The sequence below is a fragment of the Lampris incognitus genome, chromosome 9, assembly GCF_029633865.1.
Source record: "Lampris incognitus isolate fLamInc1 chromosome 9, fLamInc1.hap2, whole genome shotgun sequence".
NCBI lineage: Eukaryota > Metazoa > Chordata > Actinopteri > Lampriformes > Lampridae > Lampris > Lampris incognitus.
Window position 1 is genome coordinate 13,936,789 of NC_079219.1, and position 26,634 is coordinate 13,963,422.

General features: G+C 43.5%; 1 protein-coding gene across 1 annotated transcript in view; it reads left to right on the forward strand.

Moving 5' to 3' along the window:
* ptprub (protein tyrosine phosphatase receptor type Ub) overlaps positions 1 to 26,634 on the forward strand; it is a 224,877-nt gene that overhangs the window by 158,913 nt on the left and 39,330 nt on the right. Inside the window, exons 13-16 of the mRNA XM_056286802.1 lie at positions 10,652 to 10,688; positions 18,917 to 19,055; positions 20,474 to 20,628; positions 23,200 to 23,387. Coding sequence (XP_056142777.1) covers positions 10,652 to 10,688; positions 18,917 to 19,055; positions 20,474 to 20,628; positions 23,200 to 23,387 — 519 coding nt within the window. The remainder of the gene's footprint in view (positions 1 to 10,651; positions 10,689 to 18,916; positions 19,056 to 20,473; positions 20,629 to 23,199; positions 23,388 to 26,634) is intronic.

Here is a 26,634-nt window from a genome sequence, read left to right on the forward strand (position 1 = left end):
ATATTGATGATATGGCTCTTGGCTCTTCTCATGCGTTCTTATTTCTAAAAGGCAACAGCCAAACAATTATGAAATCACTGGACTGTGTATAACTTTTAGCTAATTTAGCTTTGCAGTTAAATTATTTGTTGAGACTTTTTAAGTACTCTACTCTGACTTATTTAAGTTCCCAAACCTTTTTACGTCACATGTAAATTACCCTAATTTTTGAACAACCTTTGATCAATAGTCTCCATTTAAGACCAAAAGAATAACTAGATAATACTTATAAACAGATTTAAATATTTTCAGAAAAATAATTTACGTGTTCAATAGCTCTTGTAGAATACAAACATTTTCCCAAATGACTCCTGAAAAGTTTGACAATCCTGTACCTCTTGTCGTACAGTCTTTGATTTGCAAGAAAAGCTCGTGTCCCTTTTTTTTATAAATGAGGCACATTGTTATCCTCTCTTCTCTCTTTTTACTCTGTGTACTTATCATCCAGTCTTTCTGATGCTGTTCATTCATTTCAAATTCCATTACTAATGGAAGCCTTGACTGTGGAAGGTGGTAGGTGTTTTTATGTCAAGGCTCTCAATATCAATCATATATATATATATCCCCTCTTCATTTGTTGAGCACTTTTATCAACAACATTGGTGGTTTCCGAAAAAAAACCCCACTGTATAAACGCCATATATATATATCTACTCATATATTTTCAGAATGTGTGTGTGTGTGGTGTTAGTGTGTGTGTGTGTGTGTGTTAGTTAGTGTAGATAGCGGGACCGAAAACTAGAGCACTTATGATCCTAATTCTTTTTGGAGGTGGTAGGTATTGTCTCAGAGAGTAAGGGAAAAATCCCAGAAAATTAAAATTGTGCATAATTATGCATAAATATGCAAAATATGCATTTTTCTAAAATGGCTAAAAACCACCTTTCTTTGCATTTCAGATGATTCTAAGCATTTTTGATTTTTTCACCTAACATTTTTTTCTGGGACCCCCCCCCTCCCTAACCTGGAAAATGTGACCCTCTCCCTCTTTAATGTTATTGTGTATGCAATGTCATGTATGTGAAATATGCTTGGTTGGAACAACTATTGGCCTCAAAGGGGCAGTTAGGGCAGTTAGTGACAGGTAGCAAGCAATTAAAATGCTCTGCTGTGATTGGCTCTGGACATGTCAGGTGACATGTTATGTGGCCTGCTATTGGTTGCTGTGAACGTCTACTTATATATTTTCATAATGTGTGTGTGCTGTTAGTGTGTGTGTGTGTGTGTTAGTCAGTGTAGATAGCGGGACCGAAAACTAAAGCATTTATGATCCTAATTCTTTTTGGAGGTGGTAGGTATTGTCTCAGAGAGTAAGAGAAAAATCCCAGAAAATTGAAACTATGCATAATTATGCATAAATATGCAAAATATGCATTTTTCTACAAATGGCTAAAAACCACTTTTCTCGGCATTTCAGATGATTCTGAGCATCTTTGATTTTTTCACCTATATAAAAAATTTTTCTGGGACTTAGAAATGTTTTTGGCATTATGCAAAATAAATGGATTTTTGCAAAAATGCACTTATGATCCTAATTTTTTTTGGAGGTGGTAGGTATTGTTCCAGAGAGGACCAGAAAAATAGCAGAACATTAAAATAATTGTAATAATTATGCATAATTATGCAAAATATGCATTTTCTAAAAATGGCTAAAAACCACTTTTCTCGGCATTTCAGATGATTCTGAGCATTTGGGGGGAGGGAGTTGGAGTGGGGGGGGGTAAACCACTTTTCTCGGCATTTCAGATGATTCTGAGCATTTGTGGGGAGGGAGTTGGAGTGGGGGGGATTTTAGGGGCAGGGGGAAGGCGGTTAGCTGGCAGGATGAAGAGGAGGGAGATTTAGCGGGTTGATAACCAAACCGCTACATTGTAGCGGGGTTCTTCTAGTATATATATATATATATATGGGGGTGGGGAGGAAGTAGAAGAGGAGGTATCATGGAAGATCAAGCCCCTCCATGGGGTGTACCTTGACAGATAGAAGACATCGTTGATATCGAGAAATCCTACCAGTGGCTAGAAAAGGCTGGACTGAGGGGATCCTGTGGAACTTCAAGTTCCAGACTGACAAGCAGGTGCTGGCTAACCAGCCAGACATTGTGGTGGTCGACAAGGTATAGAGGACAGCAGTAGTGATTGATGTAGCAATCCTGAGTGATGGCAACATCAGGAAGAAAGAGCATGAGAAGCTAGAGAAATACCAAGGGCTGAAGGAAGAATTAGATTAGATGTGGAAGGTGAAATCTGCAGCAGTCTCAGTGGTAATCGGAGCACTAGGGGCTGTGATCTCCAAACTGGGAGAGTGGCCCCAGCAGATTCCAGGAACATCTGAGGTCTCTGTCCAGAAGCGTGCAGTCCTAGTAACAGCTAAGATACTATCCAAAGGAGTTGAATCAAGTGCAACTGGACTTGGTATATATCTGTGAAGACGTTTCGCCTCTCATCCAAGAGGCTTCCTCAGTTCGTGCCTTTCTGACTAGACCAAGAGACTAGATTCATATGAAATTCGGTTTGCATGATCAAGCAAAGACTGCTCTTTTTAGATCCAGTCAGTCATCTGTACCTTGTGTACCTAGTATAGACTATGTGTTTCCTACACATTCCTGTTCTTTCCTCTTCCCGGGGCTGGCATAGACATTGGGTCACTCCTAGGCACTGCGACCCTACCAATATCCCACTCTCTCCACTCACGTTGAGCAAGTGGTGACGGGAGGGCTCTGGAATTGCCAGTCTGCAGTGCCAAAAGCTGAGTTTATCTCAGCCTTCGCATCCTTGTTCTCCCTCAACTTTCTTGCTCTAACTGAGACCTAGCTCATGCCAGAAAACACTACCACACCCACAGCTCTGTCTGATGTGTACTCTTTTTCTCACACTCCCAGAGCTGGGAGGCAAGGTGGTGGTACTGGCCTGCTAATCTCCCCGAAAGGAAAATACTCTCGTTTCCATTCCACAATTTTCTCCGCCCTCTTTTGAATTTCATGCTGTTACTGTCTCTTATCCAGTCAAACTCACCATTGTGGTTGTGTACCGCCCACCAGGCCCCCCTTGGTGAGTTTCTGGAGGAGCTTGACACACTTGCCTCACACTTCCCTATTGATGACTCTACACTTATCCTTCTCGGTAACTTCAACATCCACACTGACAAGCTAGACCCTCTTCTCTCTTTCCTCTCCTCCCAATTTGACCTTCACTTCTCACCCTCTTCTCCTACCCACAAGGCCGTCGTTTGCTGCAAATGTTGCTCGCTCCTGCAGATTTCTCCTCTATAACATCAGGAGGATTCGCCCATTCCTCACTGACGAGCTGGCACAGGTGCTCATCCAGGCTCTGGTCATCTCCCGACTGGACTACAGCAACTCCCTCCTTGCTGGCGACCCGGCGTCGGCCATCAGACCTCTGGAGCTTGTTCAGAAAGCTGCAGTTCGTCTGGTGTTCAACCGCCCTAAGTTCTCCCACACAACTCCCCTTCTCATGTCCCTACACTGGCTCCCAGCAGCTGCTTGCATCCAGTTTAAGACTCAGGTGCGAGCCTACAGGGCAGTGAAAGGAACAGCTCCTTTCTATCTCCAGGCCATGGTCAAGCCCTATACCCCCGCCCGACCACTTCGCTCTGCTGCCTCGGGACGCCTGGTTGCCCCATCGCTCAGAGGCCCCTGCTGCCGATCGACCCAGTCACGGCTCTTTTCTGTCCTGGCCCCACAGTGGTGGAATGAACTCCCCACTGATGTCAGGACAGCGGAGTAGCTGCCCGTCTTTCGGCGCAGGTTGAAAACTCACCTCTTCAAGAACTACTACCCTGTTACTTGTTCTTAGCACTTATTGTGTTCACTTGTTTAAAAAGAAAAAATCTATTTCTTACGCTTTTACTTTAGCACTGGTTTTGCTCTTAGATGCTTGTTTAGATGCACTTAGGACCTCTGATGACTAGTAGTTCTCCTGATTTCCTACATTAAATGCAGTTATTGTAAGTCGTTTTGGATAAAGGCGTCGGCTAAATGACTGTAATGTAATGTAATCTTTGTTCATGACTCAGTCGATCCATAAAATTTGGTAATGATTGACTAAAGTGGTTTTGGCTTATTACAACAAATCTAAATTTCTAGATATTTCACATTCCAAGCTTCAAAAAATAAGAAAAATCACCCTTATGGCCTAGAGAGCTAAAACATTTTCAGCACATCTACTGATTTGTGACAGTTTTTGCTTTACAGCAATCTATAGTCAATTCAGAAGTCCATCACTCTGTTTTCAAAAAAATTAATACCTATAGCTCCACATGTCTTCATTCAAATGCTACCAAAATTGACACAGAGGTTGTGTAGATGCTCCGTATCACATGTTTCAAATGGTGTTCAGATATGTCAAACCAAGAGTCTGCAGTGATACCCAGTGTCTTACTGTAATTAGTACTGTACGCACAACATATTCTATTTTGCCAAGTATGTTATCAAATAAAAAGTATTTGACAAGACACCCGAAACCAGCAAAATGGTGTGTGATTTTTTTTTTCCAGAATTTTATCACCAACACTTTAATTTTTGTGAATTTCTTTAAGCTTAAACAGACAAAATTACCCCAGTCTGGCAACTGTGACATTGTTGTGTCAAGTTGTAAGAAGTTGTAATCAAAGCCATATCTCCCCATTGGTGCAGTCAGTAAGTCACCTTTTCTGGGCATACAAAGGTTGCTGATTCAAGTCCCAAGGTGTCCAAATCAAACATGCCAACCTTGTGACAATTTCTGCATGTGGCATGTTTTCAAATTCTTCTGAAGGTCATATTAAGTCGAAGGCTTCCTTCTGATAGATTTTAGATTTTCCGCCATTTTGAATTTTGTCCAAAAATTTTTTTTTTCCGCTACTCCTACAAATTTGGAGCAATTGTCGGCAAATTTGGTACAGAGCATCTCTGGACCTAGCCGGAAAAAACTGAAGACATTGAGATATCAAGCTGAAATCTGAGACATGTTCAGGAGTTTTCACTAAGTTTAAGTATTAAAGCACATTGCACTAAGTAGTTAGACCCCACCCATTGCCACTTGTGGCTTTATTCTTTTGTTTGTTTTTTTGTGAGCATCATTTGCTTGCTTTGTGTTGTTTTTTTTGGCATCGAAAGTCCCTGTATTACAAGGACCATGAGCAGAGCAGGGCCAGTTCATCCCCATGGGAAGCATCTGTTTTCCAGCCCAGTGGAGAAACACATGGAGGGAGTGCAGTGTGAGCACTTCACACAACCGGGCTACTAAGCGTGGGATTAGACAGGGGAGCCCTGGTTTTACCGGCGGATGGGATTAGGTTTTGTTTTGCCTGGCAGAGGGCCAGAGCCCATGACCCACCGCAAGAAGAACACAACCCCAGTGCTAGTCCCAGGAACACTGCCACTGCTAGCTATCTCTGAATATGGAGCAGTAGTCACTCCAGTGGTGTCCTGTAACCTCCATTAGCCCCACCTTATCACTGCTAGACATCCTCTTTATACATGTTTGAAGCACAAGAGTGCAGCAAGGATGGAGAAAGCCTGACTGCCATGATGGCTACTGTAGAGTATCTCTTGTATTAAACTGTCACGGCAACACTCATAACTTTGGCACCAAGGATGTTCTTCACTCAGGCTTTATCTGAATATATGAAGCAATTGAAGAATACACAGCAACATGCTGAGCATGTAGTGTTGGTGCACACAGACCCTCTTGGGAGCTGCTGGCTACAGTAAAGTAGCCTAATGATGTTACTAGTGTTCATGGTTTCATGCTATTTCATATAAAAAGGTTATTAGCAGTTTACGGTCTCGAGACAGTGATGATAGGTAAATATGATTAAACTGGGGCATCCCGGTGGCTGAGCCTGCTAAGTACATACCACATGGGCTCAGGCCTGATCAAGCATCCCCAGTTCAAATCTGGCCACAGGGCCTGTTTTTTTCCAGGATTCACCACAGATGTTTGCTTTTCATTTGCATTTATAAACTTATGTGCTTTTGGGTTTATAAAAATTTACGTAAAACTTTTGACGATATATTGAATTTGATGAAGCACCAAGACACAAGAACAGATGACTCTATTATATCTAATTTTTTTTCTATGATGGTGATTTCATTGGGTTCTTACTGACTCAAAGTATAAACTTTGATGATACTTGCTGATAATCTTTTCATTTTGATTTTTCTGAATATTTATGTAAATATTCCATCATACTGGCATTTTAAGTATTGTCTTAGTGGGAACTATTTCAATAAATTTTTCATACAGAGGGTATGATCTGTAGTTAATGTCAAGGCTGTAGATGCATATAGTCATGCCTTGTTTATGGGGCATGAAAAAAGGCTATTCTAATGTGTAAGCTTCTCTCAGAAGAAAGCCCTATACATTAGAAAACCACCCATTAATGATAAAACCATTTTAGCTTATTATCTTATCAAGATTTTCTGTTTGCGGAAAACTGATGTAAAAAATCAAATTGTCCACCATTTTGTTATTCACTCTATGTCTATGAACAAACTGTCTACCCATTATTTTACCCTTTTTACACCTGAGAATGCCTTTAACTAAAGATTCAAAATTAACATTTTCTCAGTTTCTCATATGCAGATGGCAACTATGGGTGCGTCTAATTAAATGTAAGGCAAGTCTAGTCAATTTTATTTGTATAGCCCAATATCACAAATGACAAATTTGCTTCAGGGGGCTTTACGGCAACACAACATCCTGTCCTTAGACCCTCGCATCAGATAAGGAACAACTCCCTAGGAAAAAAACCCCAAAAAACCCTTTAACAGGGAGAAAAACATAAGATGAAACCTCAGCGAGAGCAACAGAGGAGAGATCTCCTCTGTGAGCCTGTGGGATAAGTTTAAATTTGTGTCTGAATTTTTTTAGTGGTGAAACATTTTCAAAACCCATTGGCAGCACTGCCGATAGTTGAAATAGTACACACAGCTCCGCATACTTGGCATCTTCCCATGCTAATTATCTGGAGAGGGCCTGTCAGCCTCTGAAAGTGCATTGATTGATCTGTCATAAGAGGCTCTTGAAAGAGCCAGACTGTTGCTGTGCAGGCCTCAGCATGGGTGTTTATAACGCAACCCCCGCTCATCTGCACCCACGCCCACATCCATAATGATAACAATATATTTCATTTGTATAGCACTTTCCAAGGTACACAAAGACGCTTTACATAAGATTTAAAAAAAAAAAGCATGAAAGCAACACACCAAAAACATGTAACACACAACAGTAATCACACATTAAAAGCCGTTCTGAAGAGTTGAGTTTGATTGATGATTTGAATGTGGACAGATCGGTATAGTCTCTGATGTGTTTGGGGAGGGAGTTCCAGAGGGGAGGGGGCAGCTATGGCGAGGGCTCTGTCACCCCTGGTCCGGTGCTTGGTCCTGTGTGGTGGAGACAGGAGGTTGAAGTCAGAGGAGTGAAGGCTGCAGGAAGGAGTATGCAGGGGCGCAACGAAGGGGGAGTGCAGAGGGTGCAATGCACACAGGCGCCGCATCAGCGGGGGTGCCAGAAGACCGTACGCCAAAATAATTATTATAATTAAAAAATATAACATATAACTATATATTCTAATGCAAAAATTTTTCTCTAAGTAATACTATTTATAAATATTAAACTTTTAAAAAAACAAATGGGCCTATAACCAGAAATTGTTTACTGTACACTGTACTTTTGGTGCCCCCGCTGATGCGGCACCTGTGTGCATTGCACCCTCTGCACGCCCCCCTCGTTGCGCCCCTGAGAGTATGGTAGTGGAGCAGGTCGGTGAGGTAGGAGGGGTGCCTGGTTATGGAGGGCTTTGTGAGTGAGGAGAAGGACTTGGAATTGGATCCATTGTGGGACATGGAGCCAGTGGAGGTTCTGGAGGATGGGGCTGATGTGGTCACGGGAGCGGGAGTGGGTGAGCAGCAGGGTTCTGGATGTACTGGAGTTTGTTTAGGATATTGGACGATGAGCCATAGAGAATGCTGTTGCATACAGTGGCCACAAACATACAAACATCCGTGTACACATGATGGGAAAAAATTGGCTGTTTCTTCCGTGCAGCTCCTTGCGTGCTGGCATTTCTGCTTGTATTTAAAGCTGCCAGGAACTGCCATCCCCTCTGGTAACAAAAACAGCATGGCCAATCAGTGGGGCAGTACCACAATGTCTGATGTTTGTCCCACAAACTGAAGGTTGCCAAATAGCTCCCCCGCCTACCTTCAATACAATTCATATTCACAGTTCTTTAATCCTGAACTGCTTTCTATCACAACCGCCCAGCTCCAGGTTGCCATCATTCTTGATGCACAGTGTCCTTCGGCACCTGCACTGCTAATGGATATGAATAGTTTTGATAATTCCCCGATTAGTAGACAATTCTTTGAACAGATTGGCTTTTCAGAATTTAACCATGATGAAGAGATATTGATTAAATGTTTTGATTAAATTGAGAATGTCAATTCTGAAGGAGAAGGTCCAATTAAAACTCAAAGGCATTGTGTTTCCAATATATTACTATGCCACAAATTAACTGCTTCCCTCTGTGTGGTGAGGAACAGTTCAGCTTTGCTTTTTCGCCAGTGTTTTGTGTCTTCTGATCTTTGCCTTAAGGGTCTATATATAAAGGAAAGGACAACACAAGTAATTCTAATGCTGATGGGTGCTGGTAAGGGCGGCACGGTGGTTAGCGCAGTCGCCTCACAGCAAGAAGGTCCTGGGTTCGAGCTTGCTTTTTTTTTTTTTTTACCTTTTTTAACTTTTCTTGAGGGTAGTCCGATTTTGGGGGTCATCCCGGGTCGTCCTCTGCGTGGGGTTTGCATGTTCTCCCCGTGTCTGCGTGGGTTTCCTCCGGGGGCTTCGGTTTCCTCCCACAGTCCAAATACATGTAGGTCAGGTGAATCGACCATACTAAATCGTCCCTAGGTATGAATGTGTGTGTGTGTGTGTGTGTGTGTGTGTGTGTGTGTATGTCGGCCCTGTGATGGTCTGGCGGCCTGTCCAGGGTGTCTCCCCGCCTGCCGCCCAATGACTGCTGGGATAGGCTCCAGCATCCCCGCGACACTGAGAGCAGGATAAGCGGTTCAGATAATGGATGGATGGATGGATGCTGGTAAAACTTGCATAGCAGACTGGGCATATGGTATATATGTGTATGTTTGATAAAAATGTCTGTCTTTCTCTCTGCCTGATTGACCGTGTCAACAATTCTGTATTCTTAAATCACACCATAGGGTTAAGAACTTGTTTTTGAGAACGTCAGCTTGAAATGGGTTTTCAGTTGAAATGGGACAATTTAGCTGCAGTTTGAGAAAAGGCCTTTTTGCTCTTTTCCGCATGGGTAGATTAGCATAATTGTCCCGTAATGCCTGAATTAGCATCTGTAAATCTTAATTTGATAATGCATTCCCTCTTAGAAGAGGCAGGATGGAATTGGATTACAGTCTAGGATCTCATTAGTGATGTCTGACAAAGGTCCTTTTCATAACACTGAGATGTCATCAAGCAAAATTCAAACAAAATTAATTCCTTTTCATAGTGGCGCATTGGTCTAAAGTCCGTCACTGAAATCATGCACCCCCTTTCAGTTATCATCTGTCTCATGGCGAAAATTCTTCTCCCATCCTTAAATGATTCAACACATCACGCAAATCTGTATATTTTGCAATCTGATGTTTTCCTACCCTTATCGGTTTATTGTGTCATATGCCCTGTTTACACTTGGTTTTTAAAATGCGTTTTGGGCAATCGGCTCACAAGTGGACAGCAAGACAAATGCATCCTGCTGACCACTTGTGATCAGATTTCGTTATTCTGAAGAAGAAGAAGATTTCGTTACTGTCTGTCACTTCCACTACAAGGTCAAAGGGCCTCAGTCAAGTGCCAGATTTGCCGACTAGCTGTGAAAACACCAGCTAATGTCTGAAGATGTTTCGAGCACTAATACACATGTAGGGACCATTCCAGCTGTTGAGACTGACAGGACTGATTCTTCTGCCCAAATGGAGACCAGGCATCTCATTTCACTTGTACTCCAACCGCGTACTCTCCTCCATCTCCATTTTTTCGAAAGTTGGCGCGCTGTTACCAAAACAACCACCACATCCTGTGTTGATGACGTATTTCCTGTTACATCCTTGTCGGGGACGCATCAGGCCGCATTAGTGTTTACACTACAAAAGATATGTGGTCAAATGCGTCCCAGACCACCTCAGCAAGTGGTTTGAGTAACTGGTTCACAAAACGTTTCGGTGGTCGTTTACACTTGTATTTAGCGCTGTCCACTTGTGATCCGATCGCAAAAAAAAACACACATTTTAAAACCAATTGTAAACAGGGTCAAAGTGACTTGAGGCGTTTCAGTCAGAAGAGGTGTGCTGACATCCTGTTGTGCAGGAGCTTCCTTTCTCCTTTGTTTGTGTTTGTTCCCTAGCTTTGAAGGAAGGTAAATAATGTGTAAATGTAGTATATAATATGTATTCAATGTTTGTGCAGGTCATATGTATGATATGAAATGTGTCTTTGCCTTAACGTAGTATTTCACACCATACTTGTTCTTTTATCGTGTCTTTGTCATGCAGAACAAAGCCGCCCCTGATCTCTGTGTTGTCTTTCTGTTTCAGGAAACCAGAATAAACTGCATCCGCATCGCTCGCAAAGGTAACCCGACAACAACAGCTTGAATTTTGAAAACACGGTGCCTTTGAATGAGTCACTATATAGAGTTTTTTTTTAGGGCTTAGAGGTATTGGCTTTATCATTGCATTTTTTTTAAATTAAAATAGATAAATAGTCAAATAAATAAATAAAGCTTTTGCCGTGCACTCTTTTTAGTCATCTCTCACCTTAGCATGTACAGGCGTAGGTGACTAAACAGAGCTGGGCAACTTTTCTCTGAAGTTAAAGGTTGTTTATTAATGAGTTTCAGAGGAAAAGGCAACAAAACAGGAGAGGTTAGAGGACACACTTTCATCCTGTTTATTTGGGGGCAGATACCGGGGCACACTCTATCAAAGGCAGCTCCACCGTTCTCATCAGAAGGGTACGAGGCAGCTGCATCTGAGGCTTTTTGTCCGCTGTCTGGTCCGTAAGGGCCCTCTAGATCAAAAAATCCAGATGCGGTTACCTTGGCCTATCAGTAAGAGGAAGACCCAACCCCCCCCACCCCCCCGACCCTTGTTTTTCTTATGTAGCTCATCCACAGAATTCAAAGGGACATGAAAAGGGCAAGAGAATTGACTGTAAGTCCTGATGGCAGGATACCCTACCCCACTACCATGGTGCACTGTCACATCATAATGAATAAAAGTCATGTATTTATAGTTATCATAGCACTAAAGTAAGCAAAGCCTCGCAAATACATCGGCTTGGCGTGGTGTCCTTTTTTGGTGAAGGCCTCTTTTTGTGGGGCGGCAAAACGAAAGAGACAAAGATCTCCCCAAGCATGGAGCCAGAAAGCGAGGCCAGCCTTTTCAGCGCCACGTTTCACTCCGTCAGTTAGGCTCTGATTAATTATGCTTCCTCACACCGATGAACACTACACACTGCTCGCTCCTTCTCTCTGACATTGCCAAGAAAGAAAGAAAGAGCCAAAGAAAGAAGGAAAAGATGCGGAAATAAAGGAGTAAACAATAAAAAAGTGAGCAAAACTTGAATGTGATATTCCCATCATCAGATAAGTCAAAACAATGCTAACCTCCCAGCAGAGAGGAAGGACAAAAATAAGCGTTCATGCTTGGTTGTGCATGGTGTTGTGGCAGAAGTGATAAAAAGCTTCTCCGGATGATTTCCACTTTCAAGACGGGACGGGTCAGAGGTCGTTTTGTCATCGTTTGTGATCTCCGTGATTCCTCGACCATTAACCGCGCCCCGGCATCAACGAACTGTTAAGTCTAACTATCCAGTAGCATATCACAGGCAAAGTGGAGGCAAATGTTTTTGGCCTGGATAAAAAAAAAAAGCCAGAGATTACATTTCAGCTTCCAGGTGACAGTTTAATTAAGGATCCCCTAGTGGGTCCTACACAACAATAGACTTTCATTTCTCCTCTAAGTGCCAGTGGGCTGCTGGCAGGTGCATGGATTCATGAGGAAATCTATTTCATACCCATGTTCAGCTTAATAGAAATTCCAAGGCTAAATGTGGCAGAGCCATCTTATCTGTCAAAAAATGTCAGTGAACTGAAATTGATTTCTCCCCTTCTCATCTGCGTTTTTAGCATGTAAAACATAATCTTCTATTTCAGTAGCGTATTTTCATTTTTCGGTAAATGAAGTTGCTGTATGTTATATACAGCAGGTTCTAGATTTGTTCTGGTCTTTTACTGAAGCAGCTATACTGCGGCTAAAATAGTTTTATTTTCTACCCACGCCAGCTTTTCACCGTCAGCAGGGCACCTTGTGATTTTGCCGCTGCTCCGTGCGATACTGCTCCATGCGATGGATAGAAAACAACCAAAAGAAAAACCTTCATCTTTGTTCAACGGTCTGAATGTGAAGCCCTTTGCCAAGTGGACGTTCCATAAGGGCGTACAGTACTTTTCACATATGATGTGGTCCATAAATCCAGCAGCAAATCATTTCTCGTCACATGCACAACACTTGATGCAAGGAAGGCACTCAAAAGGCTAACAATTAGGAGGTTTTATTGTTTTTGAGAGAACAGTGCATTGGTAGAACCCCATGCGATGACCCATATTGCCTCGTTTAAATGCCTTACGCACCCGTCGGTGATGGAAAAAGATCCTCCAAAATGAAGATATTGCCCTAATTTCTGCTTTATTTGGGTTGTGATTTATGAAATGCTCAAAGCTGCAGATAAAGAGAGTTAAAACCATGGCTCTGTGCTCTCTTCTGCCCCAGATCTGATATTCTACCCCAGCAAGCTGCTAGCTAGAACTCTTTCCCCAGGCCTGGTCTGACTTTCTCTTGCTCTAGAGAGTGCTGTTCCAATAGGGCTCAGGAGGGCTAGTTGCAGGGCTGTTAGGGCCTGGAGGACAGTCTGACACCAAGCAGGGAAATGAGATCAGGGGGCTCCTAGGACAAGCCAAAGAAAAGCTCACCCTGAATCCTCTTTACATAAGCAAGGAGCATTATTTTAGTGAAATGACTAACCTGCTCTACTGATGACGACCTTTCTAGTAACTCACAGACACCAGGGCAAATTGAGATTTTTCTGTAGCACTATGTAGATGAACATAAGTCACTTGTTTTTTTTTATAGAAATGTGGCTCAAGGGTGTAAATTGTAGTCGAAAACAATTAGAAATAACATTTCACAGGCTGTATGGTTATTATGCAACAAAAAAAACCATGCAATTCTAAAAGTAAAATTTACAATAGATGAGGAACTAATAATTCTAACTAGTGATAATATGCTGCGAAGTCCTCACTCCTTTTCTGCAAACCTTTAATGAAGTATTTCATCGGGGCATACAAAATGTCAGAGAAAGCATCGCTTGTATAGGATGCTGAAAGACAACGAAACTTTTATTTTGCACCTAGCGTTTTCTTTTGTTGGCGAAGCACAAGGTATGTCTGAGGACTTTTGGCTTAGCGCCATCTCTGTCTGCGGTGCTCAAGGCCACCGTTCTTTTCTTTTAGTGTCTATAATACAAAGCGCTCATGTTTGCCAGTAGGCATATAATGAAATAAAGGTGAAATGATTTTCAAATCCCTCTGCTCTTAAAATGTTGCCCTATGATCATGAACTACGATTTCCTTGACCACTGCTCGAAGATCATATAGATGGTGTTAAAAAGTCAGGACTGAGAATGTTGTGTACATATGTGATTGGCAAAAAGTACAATATGCAACTTTTCACTGTGACATAACAAACTACTGTATATTCCCAGTTCTTCCACTCGTTTCAAGTTCAGGCGGCAGCGTTTCTTTCTTTAGAACTTAGAGGCAGTTCCCACCTGGCATTAACATGTGTCTCGGGTGATCCGATCACATGTGGACAGCTCGAAGTACGTCAGGTCACACCTGGCATCACATGTGTCTCAAGTGACCACTTGTCATCAGATCTCACTTCCCTGCTCTATATGCAAATAAACACATACATCACTGTGGTGGGGGGGGTGTAGGGGGGGTGCGGTTTAGCCTTGGAGAGAGGGAGCATGGCTCGCGGGAGAGCAGCGCCCCGGCCCATGAACGAACATTTTTTTTGGGGGGGGGGGTTGAGATTATTCCCCCCTCAATTGTACCTGGCCAATTACCCCACTCCATAGGTGGAAATCCCGAGGGAGACGGGGGGGGGGGGCACGACCCCCCCCCATCCTGGGAAAAATATGATATATCCCCCCAATATATCACTATAAATGTAACTATGTAATTTCAATAATACACAACAAAAGCACCTGTGCTGATTATAGACAATAGTGCATATTTAAGTTTCAAAAGATCGCGATCCCCCGCCCTTTACATCACAATGGTTTGGTTGTCCCCTCCAAAGTTGATATCAGATTTTTGCCCCTGCCCTTAGCCATCTTGGTCGCTGCTCCACCCCCCTCTGCCGATCCAGGGAGGGCTGCAGACTACCACATGCCTCCTCCGATACATGTGGAGTCGCCAGCCGCTTCTTTTCACCTGATGGTGAGGAGTTTCACCAGGGGGATGTAGCGCATGGGAGGATCATGCTATTCCCCCCAGTTCCCCCTCCCCCCTGAACAGGCGCCCCGACTGACCAGAGGAGGCGCTAGTGTAGCGACCAGGACACATACCCACATCTGGCTTCCCACCTGCAGACACGGCCAATTGTGTCCGTAGGGACGCCCGACCAAGCCGGAGGTAACACGGGGATTTGAACCGGAGATCCCCCGTGTTGGTCAAGTCAAGTCAATTTTATTTGTATAGCCCAATATCACAAATTACAAATTTGCCTCGAGGGTCTTTGCAGCAACACAACGTCCTGTCCTTAGACCCTCGCATCGGATAAGGAACAACTCCCTAAAAAAAAACCTTTAACAGGGAGAAAAATTAGGAAGAAACCTCAGGGAGAGCAACAGAGAAGGGAGCTCTCCCCCAAGATGGACACCGTGCAATGGATGTTGTGTTCACACAATTTACACAATACAACATTGAAAGAGGATAACAGAATTATAATGGAAGTATAATAAAATGTATGACGAATATGATGAACAGGATGCCAAGCAGTGTCCAGACGCCACTGGAACAGCCCAGCACCCGAGCCAAGCGACCACCATCACCATGTGGAAAAAAACAGCACAGGATAACAAAAATTATATGGATTTATAAGATATGTAAAAAGAAAATGTAATGAGGGGGAATGCCAAGCAGCTTCCAGGTGGCAACCACCATCACCACGGAGATGTGGGAGGAGGACCAGAAAAAGAGAAAGAAGAAGACATCATTCAGGGAGAGAGAAAAGACGTGAGAGAAGAGAACAGTTTACAATACTTATTAGTCATAATCAATTAAGTCATCAATTAGTCATAATCTATATGCTATAATTTCATGGGCAGACCAGTGCTTGGTAAATTCATTGAGACAGAAACCGACCTGCCGTGCAGTACAGGTTGTGAAGCACTCAACTAATTGTAGGCTAAGGCAAAAGGATGAGTAAAGACAAAAAGGTAAAAAGATGTTGGTAGACTGCTATGCTACCCGGACACCCCTGAAAGAAATTATGAAATAAAATGGCCTAAAACCGTGTCCGTCTTCATCTAGAATCCTCCCCTTGGCATGTGTCTCAGTCACGTAAACAAACACGTAAACAAACACATACAGAAACGTGAGGCGTCGACGCAACAGGCATTTAACAAAGTGAGACATCCTTGCTCACCCGAGCCTCATTTTAATGCGCCGTCAATTAGTATGACGTATTTCACATCTGTAAGTTATTACTGTTCTTCTACCAAATTACCAATGTTGCTATACGAAATTTGAAGTGCTCTTAAAGAAATGAAATGAATCATCCCACGTCCCAACTGCACTTTTCTTTTATTTCCATTCCACCTTGTTGTGAAGCACAACAGGTTTTTAGTAGAGTGCTGTGTAAATAAACGTGCCGATGAAGATGATGTAGATCTGTCTGAAAGCCTTCAAACCCCTGACCTGAGATATTGCATTTAAAAAATAGTCTGTTGTGAGTAAATAGTTTCACATTATTGTTAAAATGGCCTGGTCGCAGCCAGTGCATGTCGCTCCAGAAAGAGACAGGCAAGTTAACTGAGTGAATGAGGAGCACGAGGCCCCGGTTGTTTGCCTTCTTTCATTTTGTGCTCAAAACTCACAGCGAAAATGGAAACTCCTTCTTAAAACTCGTTATGTGGAAAAAAGTAAATGTCTGAACACCAGACTTTGTAATTCTCAACCCGAACCTTTTCAGGCTCGACCCGATTACGTCGGGCTCGGGGAATAAATGAACTTGAACCTGAAGTTGAACTTGATTGTGCAAGCGGGCGGGGGCTCTTCCGCAGTTGTGGGTCTGATGTGTGTCAGTAATTATAGACAAGGTAAACAAAAAAAGTCTAAAAAAAACAAAAACAAAAACAAACTACCGTATTTCCCGGACTATAAATCTCTGGGGGGTTTTTTTAACTCCTATGGCTGGTCCTGCGACTTATACTCCAAAGCGATTTATACAATGTAATTTTGTCAGACGAATACGCTTGCATTTCAACTAAGGCCACTAGATGGCACTGTTTAATCTTGTGAGTCAATTGAAAAACTGTACCAGCCATAGAAATTGAGAGTAGAACAGACATTAAACTCTTTGCCGTGGTCATTTGAGTAGTTCAAAAGAAACTGGTGATTGTTGGTGTCGCGTTACGCTATGCAAATAAGGTTTAACAAGCAGTGGAGTAGTACAAACATTTACTCCGCTGCTTGTTTTGTCGTCACTGCAAAACCTCACTTCAGTGAGTCCACGACTTAAAAAAAAAAAAGAGTCCGTGACGCGTCGCAAGTCGGTTTATACCCACTACAATGGTCATATGCTTTTGCAGTGGCAGCAATTCAAATAAAATTGGCCACCACTATGACGAGCCTGTATTTTGATTTGAATGGGAATGTATGTATGTTCTATTGTCATTCAATTTCTATGGTACCATCCTATAAATGCAACTTATACACCGAAGCAACTTATATATGTCTTTTTCCTCACAAAAACACATTTTTTGCTGAGTGCGACTTACACTCCTGTGCAACTTTAGTCCGGTAAACCCAGACAAGGCTTTGGACTAGGCAGTCCTTCAATGTGGCCTGGGACATGTGCGCGTGTAAACTTCAAATGCGATGTTGACAAATGCGTCCCAGGCCACTTCTGAATGTGTGAGCGATCGGCGCTCAAGACGCATTGAGGGTGCCTTGGGTGCATTCATACCTGTACTTAGAGCTGTCCACTTGTGATAGGATCACCAAAGACGCATGTTAATGACAGGTGTAAACAGCCTCTTGGCTAAATGAGGAAATGCCAAATGTAAATAAAAATTTTTTACAAATGTGATATATCAGTAGTTTGCAAACAGATTTTAAATATGTTTTTCTAATTGTAATAGTTTGTCAAAAAGATGATCAACTTCTACATAAAGAGTTAGTCTGCCTTCCTCAGTCCTTGTGAAGGTTTTATGTATGCTGGGTATTTTAAAGCCAGGCAAGATGCTGGTTCAAAGTAGACTGACACATTTTTCCATAACTTGTTTCTGTTTTTTTTCGCTTTTTCTCCACATACATGAGAGTCAGCAATTAGTGGATATAGTTTCGTCAACCTACAATCGTCTTAAAACTCTAATAGTAATATCTTTGCCAATAGCGCATATCATGCCACATATCACTTTTGCAGTAATGCTGGGAAACTGTCTGTGGCTTAAAGTAGGCCTGGAGAAGAAATGTTTCGGGCTTTCTTTAATGAAATACATCTCCATGCCCTGATGAAACATGGGAGTTCATTCTGCCACATTGAGGCCAGGTGAGAGAAAAGTCTAAACCTATAGCTGAGCCCTTTTGAATTGTGCATAGACAGTAGCCTTCCAGAGACAGAATGAAGAGAGTGAGCAGTAGTGTACATGTTCATATGAGTTTGCAGTTAAGTTGGTATAGTACCTTTAATTGCTCCAAAAGCCAGCAACAAAGTTTTCTCCTTTATGGAGCTGTTGTACAGAGCAAAGCAACAGGAATCGGAGTGGTTCATCATCACCCCAAGGTAGTCCCCTTAGTTTCTTCTGGTGGAAAAGAAAGGTAGTTTGGTGTCGTCAGCATAGCAGTGGTAGAAGAAACAATGTGCTGAGATGATTGGACCAAGTGAGGTTGTATAGTGTGAAAAGAAGTGGGACAAGCACTGAGCCTTGAAGCACTCCTTTTGTAACTTGTTGCAAATCGGATAGCTGACACCCACGATATTATGATCCCACTATGGATGGGCTCACCGGTTAAAGTACTGCGTAGAAAATGTCTACATCCTGCATTCTATTTAGCACTCCACATGAGAGGTCAACTGCCGTTCTCTGCCTTTTTATTTCCCTTAAAATAGTGCTAGTGTGGTAAAGCAATGCAGATGTTCTGCCACATGTTTATCTTTGATATATGTTATCTTCATATTGCTTTCAGCAAATCTTTTATAGCTATGGTTTACCTGTGTTGCGAATGCTAGCCTCAATTTGACGGCCGAAATCTTGCTCATTACTTGCCGTGTTCATTGCAAATGATATTTGCTTTTATGTGTCCCAAGTATTATTTGAAATCCAATTTCAGGCATTTACACAGAGGATCATTGATAGACAGACTTAAAATGTATAATATATCCCATTTGTTTATCATTAATAGTTATTTTGAGGTTAAAATTTGCATCTTGAATGTTGTTTATTGACATTTTTGTTTCTCATTACTTGTATCTTTTCCCCCTATTTTAAATTGTTTCTCCAATTAGCGGCTTGCAAAGACCACCGTAGGGCTTTAGAAGTCTCCCAACACTCTGAAGAGATGGGGCTGATCCTGGGTGTGTGTGCTGGAGGTCTGGTGGTCCTAATCCTTTTGTTGGGTGCTGTCATCATCATTATTAAGAAAGGGTAAGTGGCCGATGGCAGCTGCTGAGCGGAAAGTCGTAATAAATGAGAATGGGCATTTCAAGGTACAAAGGAGAAAAAACAGGGCCTTTCCTGTGTTTGCTAAGCACTTTGCCATATCAGATGCAATATATATGTTCATCATACACCATCTTCTCTCACAGTCTTTTTTTACTTTTTTAGGGAACAGTGTGCAAAAAAATTATCTGCTGAACCTCTTGAAGAGACATAGTTGCTTAGCAGAGATATTGAAACAATAGTTAGAGGTGCATTGTTTTCACTCCCTTATGGTGCACCAGAGGGACCAAACAATTCTCATCTGCAAAGCTTATCTGAGTGTGAAGTATTTAATTAAGGGCGGATGCAATTCAATTAGCCACTTAATTACACACTCCAAGCAGTAGGCTGACCCTTAAATGAGATGGTAATTGGGAGGGAAAAGGTGTGCTTTTGGAGATTATTAGCCTGATCCCAAAGGTCTAGATCATCCACCCCACCTTTCTCTGCATTTTATTCAATTGCAACTGTAGACTAGTGTGAGGGAAACTCGAGGCTTAACTTCTCTTGCCCAAATGAAACATCCGAAATTCTGAAATAATGCCATGCCAATTTAGAAGTTACTTAGGCTACACCGATCACTGCCAAATCAATGGCACTGCCACACGGGATCACGTTGAACAATGTGGATCCTGAAGTCTGCACTTGTCTGCACATCAATCCAGATTGCTCTCCTAAGCCACCATGAAGTTAGTTCTTAGAGAATTGATTGCCAAATTTTCTCTGGCAGGAAGCTGCATGGTTTACTCATTAAAGTGTAATACTGAGACATGTTTAATCAAAAGGACATGTTTTCTGCTTTGCCATGCTTTGGTGTTGCAGTGCCTGCATTGTCTCTACAGTATGCATGTAGGGTGCCTGCACAGCCAAGCTCATAATGCAGGGTCCCCATTTTCATTATAATCAATGCATCCCACCTTCAGCTGGCCTTGCTTGCATCTTACATCTCTTCTTTCTCTTGATTTTCTTTTTTTTCCTCCTCTTCCTGCACACTCGCCAGAAGGGACTTCTACTCTTATTCTTACTATCCGTAAGTGACTCCACCCCTTTTATTTCCCATCGTTTTGTAATCCATCATACACATGCTTGTGCTTCCGCTGTCAATTGCAAGTTGCAGAGGCAAAAAAATAAAGCAGTTTTTCTTTGTCTTCCTTTCCCATTTCCCCCACTCGCTCTCCTTTTCGGCCCTTTTCCCTTTGTTCCCATTTTTTCCATCGTCCTCTTTCTTTCTCATGTTATTTCTTTCATTACTCTGTGTTACTGCCTCTGTCTAAAATATTCTGCACTCTCCTTTCTGTCTATCTCACTTTGTCTCTATTTCTCCATCTCCTTTTTGTCATCTTTTATTCCTCTCCATAAAATAGGAAGCCAGTGAACATGAATAAGACACCCATTACCTACCGCCAGGAGAAGAGCCATATGGGCTCTATGGAGCGGAGTTTTACTGACCAAAGCACCCTGCAAGAGGATGAAAGAATGGCGCTTTCTTTCATGGATGCACACACCTGTGGCACTCGCAGTAAGACAAATACGCTTAGACATGTAGACACACAAGCACACGCATACACATATGCATGGGACACAAATATGCACACACAAAAAACAGTGTACAGCACCTCTATACAAACTAACATCAAACTTTAAAAGAAACATATCTGGGCATCCGGGTAGTGTAGTGCTCTATTCTGCTGCCTAGCAACACAGGGATCTCCGGTTCGAATCCCCATGTTACCTCTGGCTTGGTCGCGCGTCTCTACAGACACAATTGGCCGTGTCTGCGGGAGGGAAGCCGGCTGTGGGTATGTGTCCTGGTCGCTGCACTAGCGCCCTCTCTGGTCGGTCGGGGGGCGCCTGTTCAGGCGGGAGGGGGAACTGGGGGTAATAGCATGATTCTCCCATGCGCTACATCCCCCTGGTGAAACTTCTCACTGTCAGGTGAAAAGAAGCGGCTGACGACTCCACATGTATCGGAGGAGGCATGTGGTAATCTGCAGCCCTCCCCGGATCGGCAGAGGGGGTGGAGTAGCGACCGGCACTGCTCGGAAGAGTGGGGTAATTGGCCGGATACAATTGAGGGGAAATAGCGGGAAAAATCCACAAAAAAAAAACCCCAAACATATCTCAATTTGCAATCTTTTATAGCATCGCCCAACAAACCCCTTGAACTCTTCTGGGTGGAAGATGATCTATTGATTCTTAAAACAAAATACTCTGTACAAGGTTTTCTCAGTCATCCTTGACCTACAGCAGGTAAACATCATTAAAAGAGTGAAAAGTAATTTTCTGTAATTCTGGTCGACATGCTCTCATCTTGATTTCTTCAATTATTGTGAGTCTGCCTAAAAAGAAAACATGTAATTATTTTCACAGTGATTCAGATCTGTGTCTGTTTCATTCATCATCAAAGACGGAACTTCTATCATCTCCCCACAGTATCTATTATGAAATAAATATATTTAGAATAGAACAGAACAGAACTTTATTGTCTAGCTGAGGCCAGAAAATCACCTTTGGTCTCGCCAGATACAACAAAAACATCACGTTGCATCAATACAGCATCACATCACACACGACTGTACGACATACACAGTGTACAGCATACATTCAGCGCAGAAGAGTGCAGTTTGTAGAGGCGTGCGGGTAGCATGGCAGTCTATTCTGTTGCCTACCAACACGGGGATTGCTGGATCGAATCCCCGTGTTACCCCCGGCTTGGTCGGGCGTCCCTACTGACACAACTGGCTGTGACTGCGGGTGGGAAGCCGGATGTGGGTATGTGTACTGGTCGCTGCACTAGTGCCTCCTCTGGTTGGTCGGGGGGAGGGGGAATTGAGGGGAATAGCGTGATCCTCCCATGCGCTACATCCCCCTGGCGAAACTCCTCACTGTCAGGTGAAAAGAAGCGGATGGCGACTCCACATGTATCGGAGGAGGTATGTGGTAGTCTGCAGCCCCCCGCCGGATCGGCAGAGGGGGTGGAGCAGCGACCAGGACAGCTCGGAAGAGTGGGGTAATTGGCCAAGTACAACTGGGGAGAAAAGGGGGGGGTGCAATTTTTCATCAAATTTATTGCACTAGGAACAAAAGATCCCTTATAGATGTCTTTGTTTGCCAGGGGTACACTGTAGTGTCGCCCTGAGGGGAGCAACTCAGACTCGGTATGGAGGGGGTGTTTAGTGTCGCCAATGATGGACAAAGCTCTCCTATGTACAGCTGTAGTGTAGAGGGTATCCAATGATTTTTGTTGTCGGCCTACTATCTTTCCCACTGTTTTGACGACCCTGGCCAGCTTGTTGTTGTTGGTTCGTGTCAAATGTCCACACCAGACAGAGACACTAAACACAACAATACAAACAAACCCTATAAAAGATATGCATAACAAACACTAATACACTACCTTTCCTATGCTGAAGTTCACAGTCCTTAACCCCAGTGATGCCTCGGGCTCGGGCAGGCATTGCAGGAAGGGCAATTGGCAGTGCTCCTTGGACGGGGTAGCGGTAGGGATCACGTGTCCCGCCATGGCATTTCGTGACTCCTTCAGGTGGTCTGGCTGCTGTACAGCTGCGGGCAGATCAGGGAGAAATGGCGCGAGCCTGAAATCGTGTCAAGTTCCCCCAAAGAAAGCTGCAGTTGGCTGCTATCACTTATATTGGAGGTCTGCCCTCCCCAACCTCCCAAGGGGGCTGCTGCAATGGCGAGCCCCAATGAGAACAGGGAATTGGACATGGTACACTGGGAGGGGAAAAAAGTGGAGAAAATCCCCCCCAAAATTAAGTAAAACAAAAAAACTGAATAATAGTTGTTAGTGTATGCAGTTTTTAATCCCAATATGACACGCTACTTATGTTTGTAACTGTAATCTTAATTATTTCAACCGTGCATCGTTTGTGTTCAATATCGTGTGTTTATATCATAAACTGTTTTACATGAATTTCAGCTGCAGTTGCACTTTCCCATCAGATCCTCTGGAACTGTTTTGTCCCTGAATGTGACTCTGTGTGTGTGTGTGTGTGTGTGTGTGTGTGTGTGTGTGTGTGTGTGTGTGTGTGTGTGTGTGTGTGTGTGTGTGTGTGTGTGTGTGGTCTAGGTGAGGCTCGTAGTTCAGTGAATGAGTCAAGCAGCCTGCTAGGAGGCTCCCCGAGGCATCAGTGTGGGCGTAAAGGCTCTCCTTACCACACGGGGCAGCTCCATCCCGCGGTCCGAGTGGCTGACCTTCTCCAGCACATCAACCAGATGAAGACCGCTGAGGGCTACGGCTTCAAACAGGAGTATGAGGTGAGGAAAAGAGGAGCTGCGCTCACCCTTTTGAAAAAAAAAAAAGAAGGGATGTGCAGGAAAAAAAACAAACCCCAGTAAAACAAAAGCATGGCTTGCAGTGCACAGGTGTTCTGCGCGCACCGATAAAAGAGAGGTTGCGGGGCTATTATATTTCCAAGGATGGTATTACAAGGATTTATTGGATTCATTTAGCAACTGTTGTACACCCATGGATGGTAACTAACTCGCCATGAAGATGAGGTGAATTATAGTGAATGGCTGGATGTGTTGCTCAGCCGAATGGGTCATAACGCAACTAAGGAGCCATGAATAAACAAGTACAAGACAGTTCCTCCACCTTTCCTTTATAATTAACAGCACTTTATAATTTATAACAGCAGAGGCTATCAACTCTCAACAGAAGGGGGCACGTTAAATATCATTTTCAAAACCGAACGCCCTGAACATTGAGTTGGTGTGTCACTGATTCAAAGCGGTTAGCAGCCGCCCGGTTGCACAAAACTTTTTAACGGTTTCTAACTTAGACGCCGTGTTCAGTGCGCCGGATGCTTTTCTCTTTTGGTGTTTATTGAATGGTGCAGCAGGCCATCAGTCACATTTTGACATGGTCCACGTGTCCTCTTTGCAACCCGCTGAAATTAATTAGCGGGGTTAAAAGGCATCTGGACCACACTGTCACTGCGCTGATGAATAAATCATCATCATCTGGGTCCAGGGAAGACCTCTGTCACGGTGACATGCCTGATGAGGTTACACATCCCCAGAGATGCTCCTGCTAGTGAACCTCCCACCCACAGCCCGCTGGCTGCAGGGCGGCGGCGAGGCGAGGCGAGGGACCGTGAGGAGGACTAAGTGGGAGGGAGCACAGATGAAAGGGTAAGTGAGGAGAGAAAAATGGAGGAAGGGAGCAGAGAGAGCAGTTGGCTTTGTTGGATTGTGACCTTAAATTGACTGCCTCTCTCAGAAGCGCGGCGTCTGTGTGTATCCTCGGCGTCAGTACAATGCTTGGTTTAAAGAACGCTTACTCGGCGCTCGGTAATCCCCGAAGTTAAACACCAGGCTGGGATGCGCGAACAATAGCGCCTCGAATGTGTTTTTTTCATGGCACGGTGTTAATAAGAGAATTATATAGTGAAATCAAACCTAGTAATTAGATCCGGTATTGTCCGGGGACTTGGCGTCCGTTGATCCCAAGCGGCTTACGGCTCAAGTGTATATGTAAATCACTCTAGTTTGCCTGGCCGGTCCCCGTCCGGTTGGCGTCCCCCTACCATGTAACGCCGTTAAATAAATCATGAGTACAGAGATGTTTTTTTCAAGAGAGCACTTCTTACCCCCCCTCCTTCTGTTGTAATGGCTGTAATCCATGCTTAGTTGTGCGAGTCAGGGCCGGTTGTCGAGTGCCAACCCCCCCCCCCCCCCAAATACGTCCCCCTCGGGTGGAATAACGTTGTACCCGAGATGATACCCTTTGGGAGAACGTCGTCGGTGTCACCCATGGTCTGACATTTATGGAAAAGAGAAAACATCTTATTCCTACGGTTCACGGTTTTCCCTCTGGAGCGCTGCTTGTAGACTCATTAAACTGTCCCTCTCAGGCAAAAAAACACCCGCTCGCAAAATCAATACGCAGCTTTTCCAGTTTTCCTGGCGTGTTCTGATGGAGTGTCTCTCCCCATCACCGAGAAAATGATGAGGAGTATGGTATTACACTCTCCTTGCAGGTATAGTTGTTTTTGTTTTTTTTTATTTCCCAGTAGAATAGCAATGCACTGCGCAGACATTGATCAGCTCTCTACAGTGAGTTGTAAAGGGACCCGTGTATTTGACAAGTGATGTTACTACAGTAGAATTCCCACTTCCACACACCCGCAAGTAAACACCAAACAACAACAACAACCGAGCATAAGGAGAACATAACAGCGGATATCATCAGCTCACACCCGGAGGCTGAGTTTATGAAGGATGACGGACTCATTGATTCAAATCTTAAACGCAGCAGGGACCAAAGCCACTAAATGACATGTTTACACAAAAAAAACCAAACTTTTCATCGCAGATTTCTGTTGAGCTCTCGCAACATAATCCAAGTCTGTCACCGTTATTTTCAATTTACGCAGTCATGTAAAGTAGTGTTGAGCTTGCATCATGTAATGGAAACTGGAGGGAAGTTAATATCAACTTGTGAAAATGGGGAAAAAAACGTGTTTTTCAAATTGCGCTTCAAGATCATACACTTCTGAGTCGGCACTGCACTTCACTCTCTCTTAATTTCTTTCATCTCATTTCATTCCACATTTTATGTGATCCTCTTAACCAACCTACCCCACTGATCCCTGCCGACGAGACTTTCTAATCAATCTTCCATGGATCTTTCCAGCTCTCTCTTATAGATGCTCTCTCTGTCTCACTAGTGCGTGCGCGCGCACACACACACACACACACACACACACACACACACACTTTCTTTCTTCCACTGTGTTTTTCATTTTGTTTCTCAGCTTTTCACCAGAGGGCTTAGGACAAGTGGGAGTGAAGAAATGGGGGGAAAAAAAGAACACAGAGGTTGGATATCGAGAATATAGGGTAGGAAGGAGGGAGAAATAAGGAAGAGGTGGAAGGGGTTGAAAAGAGATCGAGAGATCCAGGGGGGAGCCCGAGAGAGAAGGCTGGGTTAGAAAAGGGAAAAGTGCGGAGGAGGGTGTAATCCCGGGCAGGATTTGGCTGGTTCCTACCTCTCTGGGGAGAGAACTGTGTTGTAATCCCCTGCTCAGCATGCAGACTTGGGCAGAGTTTCACCAAATTCTCCCGGTGGCTGAAAAACCACAGGGGCAGACTAGTGAAAGAGCGCATGTGTGCGTGCATGTGTGTGTGTGCTTGTGTTCGTATCTGTATGTTTGAGTGTGTGTATATCTGTGTATATTGCATGAATGAATGATGATTTATTTCACTGTAAATAATCAGGATATAACATACAGATAAGCCAATGCCAATAATCTGAAGTGATCAACAAATCCACACATCAAACTCAGCGAACAAAGGGCGTCTGGGTAGCGTGGCGGTCTATTCTGTTGTTTACCAACACGGGGATCACCAGTTCGAATCCCCGCGTTACCTCCGGCTTGCTTGGGCGTCCCTACAGACACAATTGGCCGTATCTGCGGTAGTGTTGTCACGACACCCAAATTTTGACTTTGATACCAATACCAAGTTTAGTATCACGATACTCGATACCGAAACAATA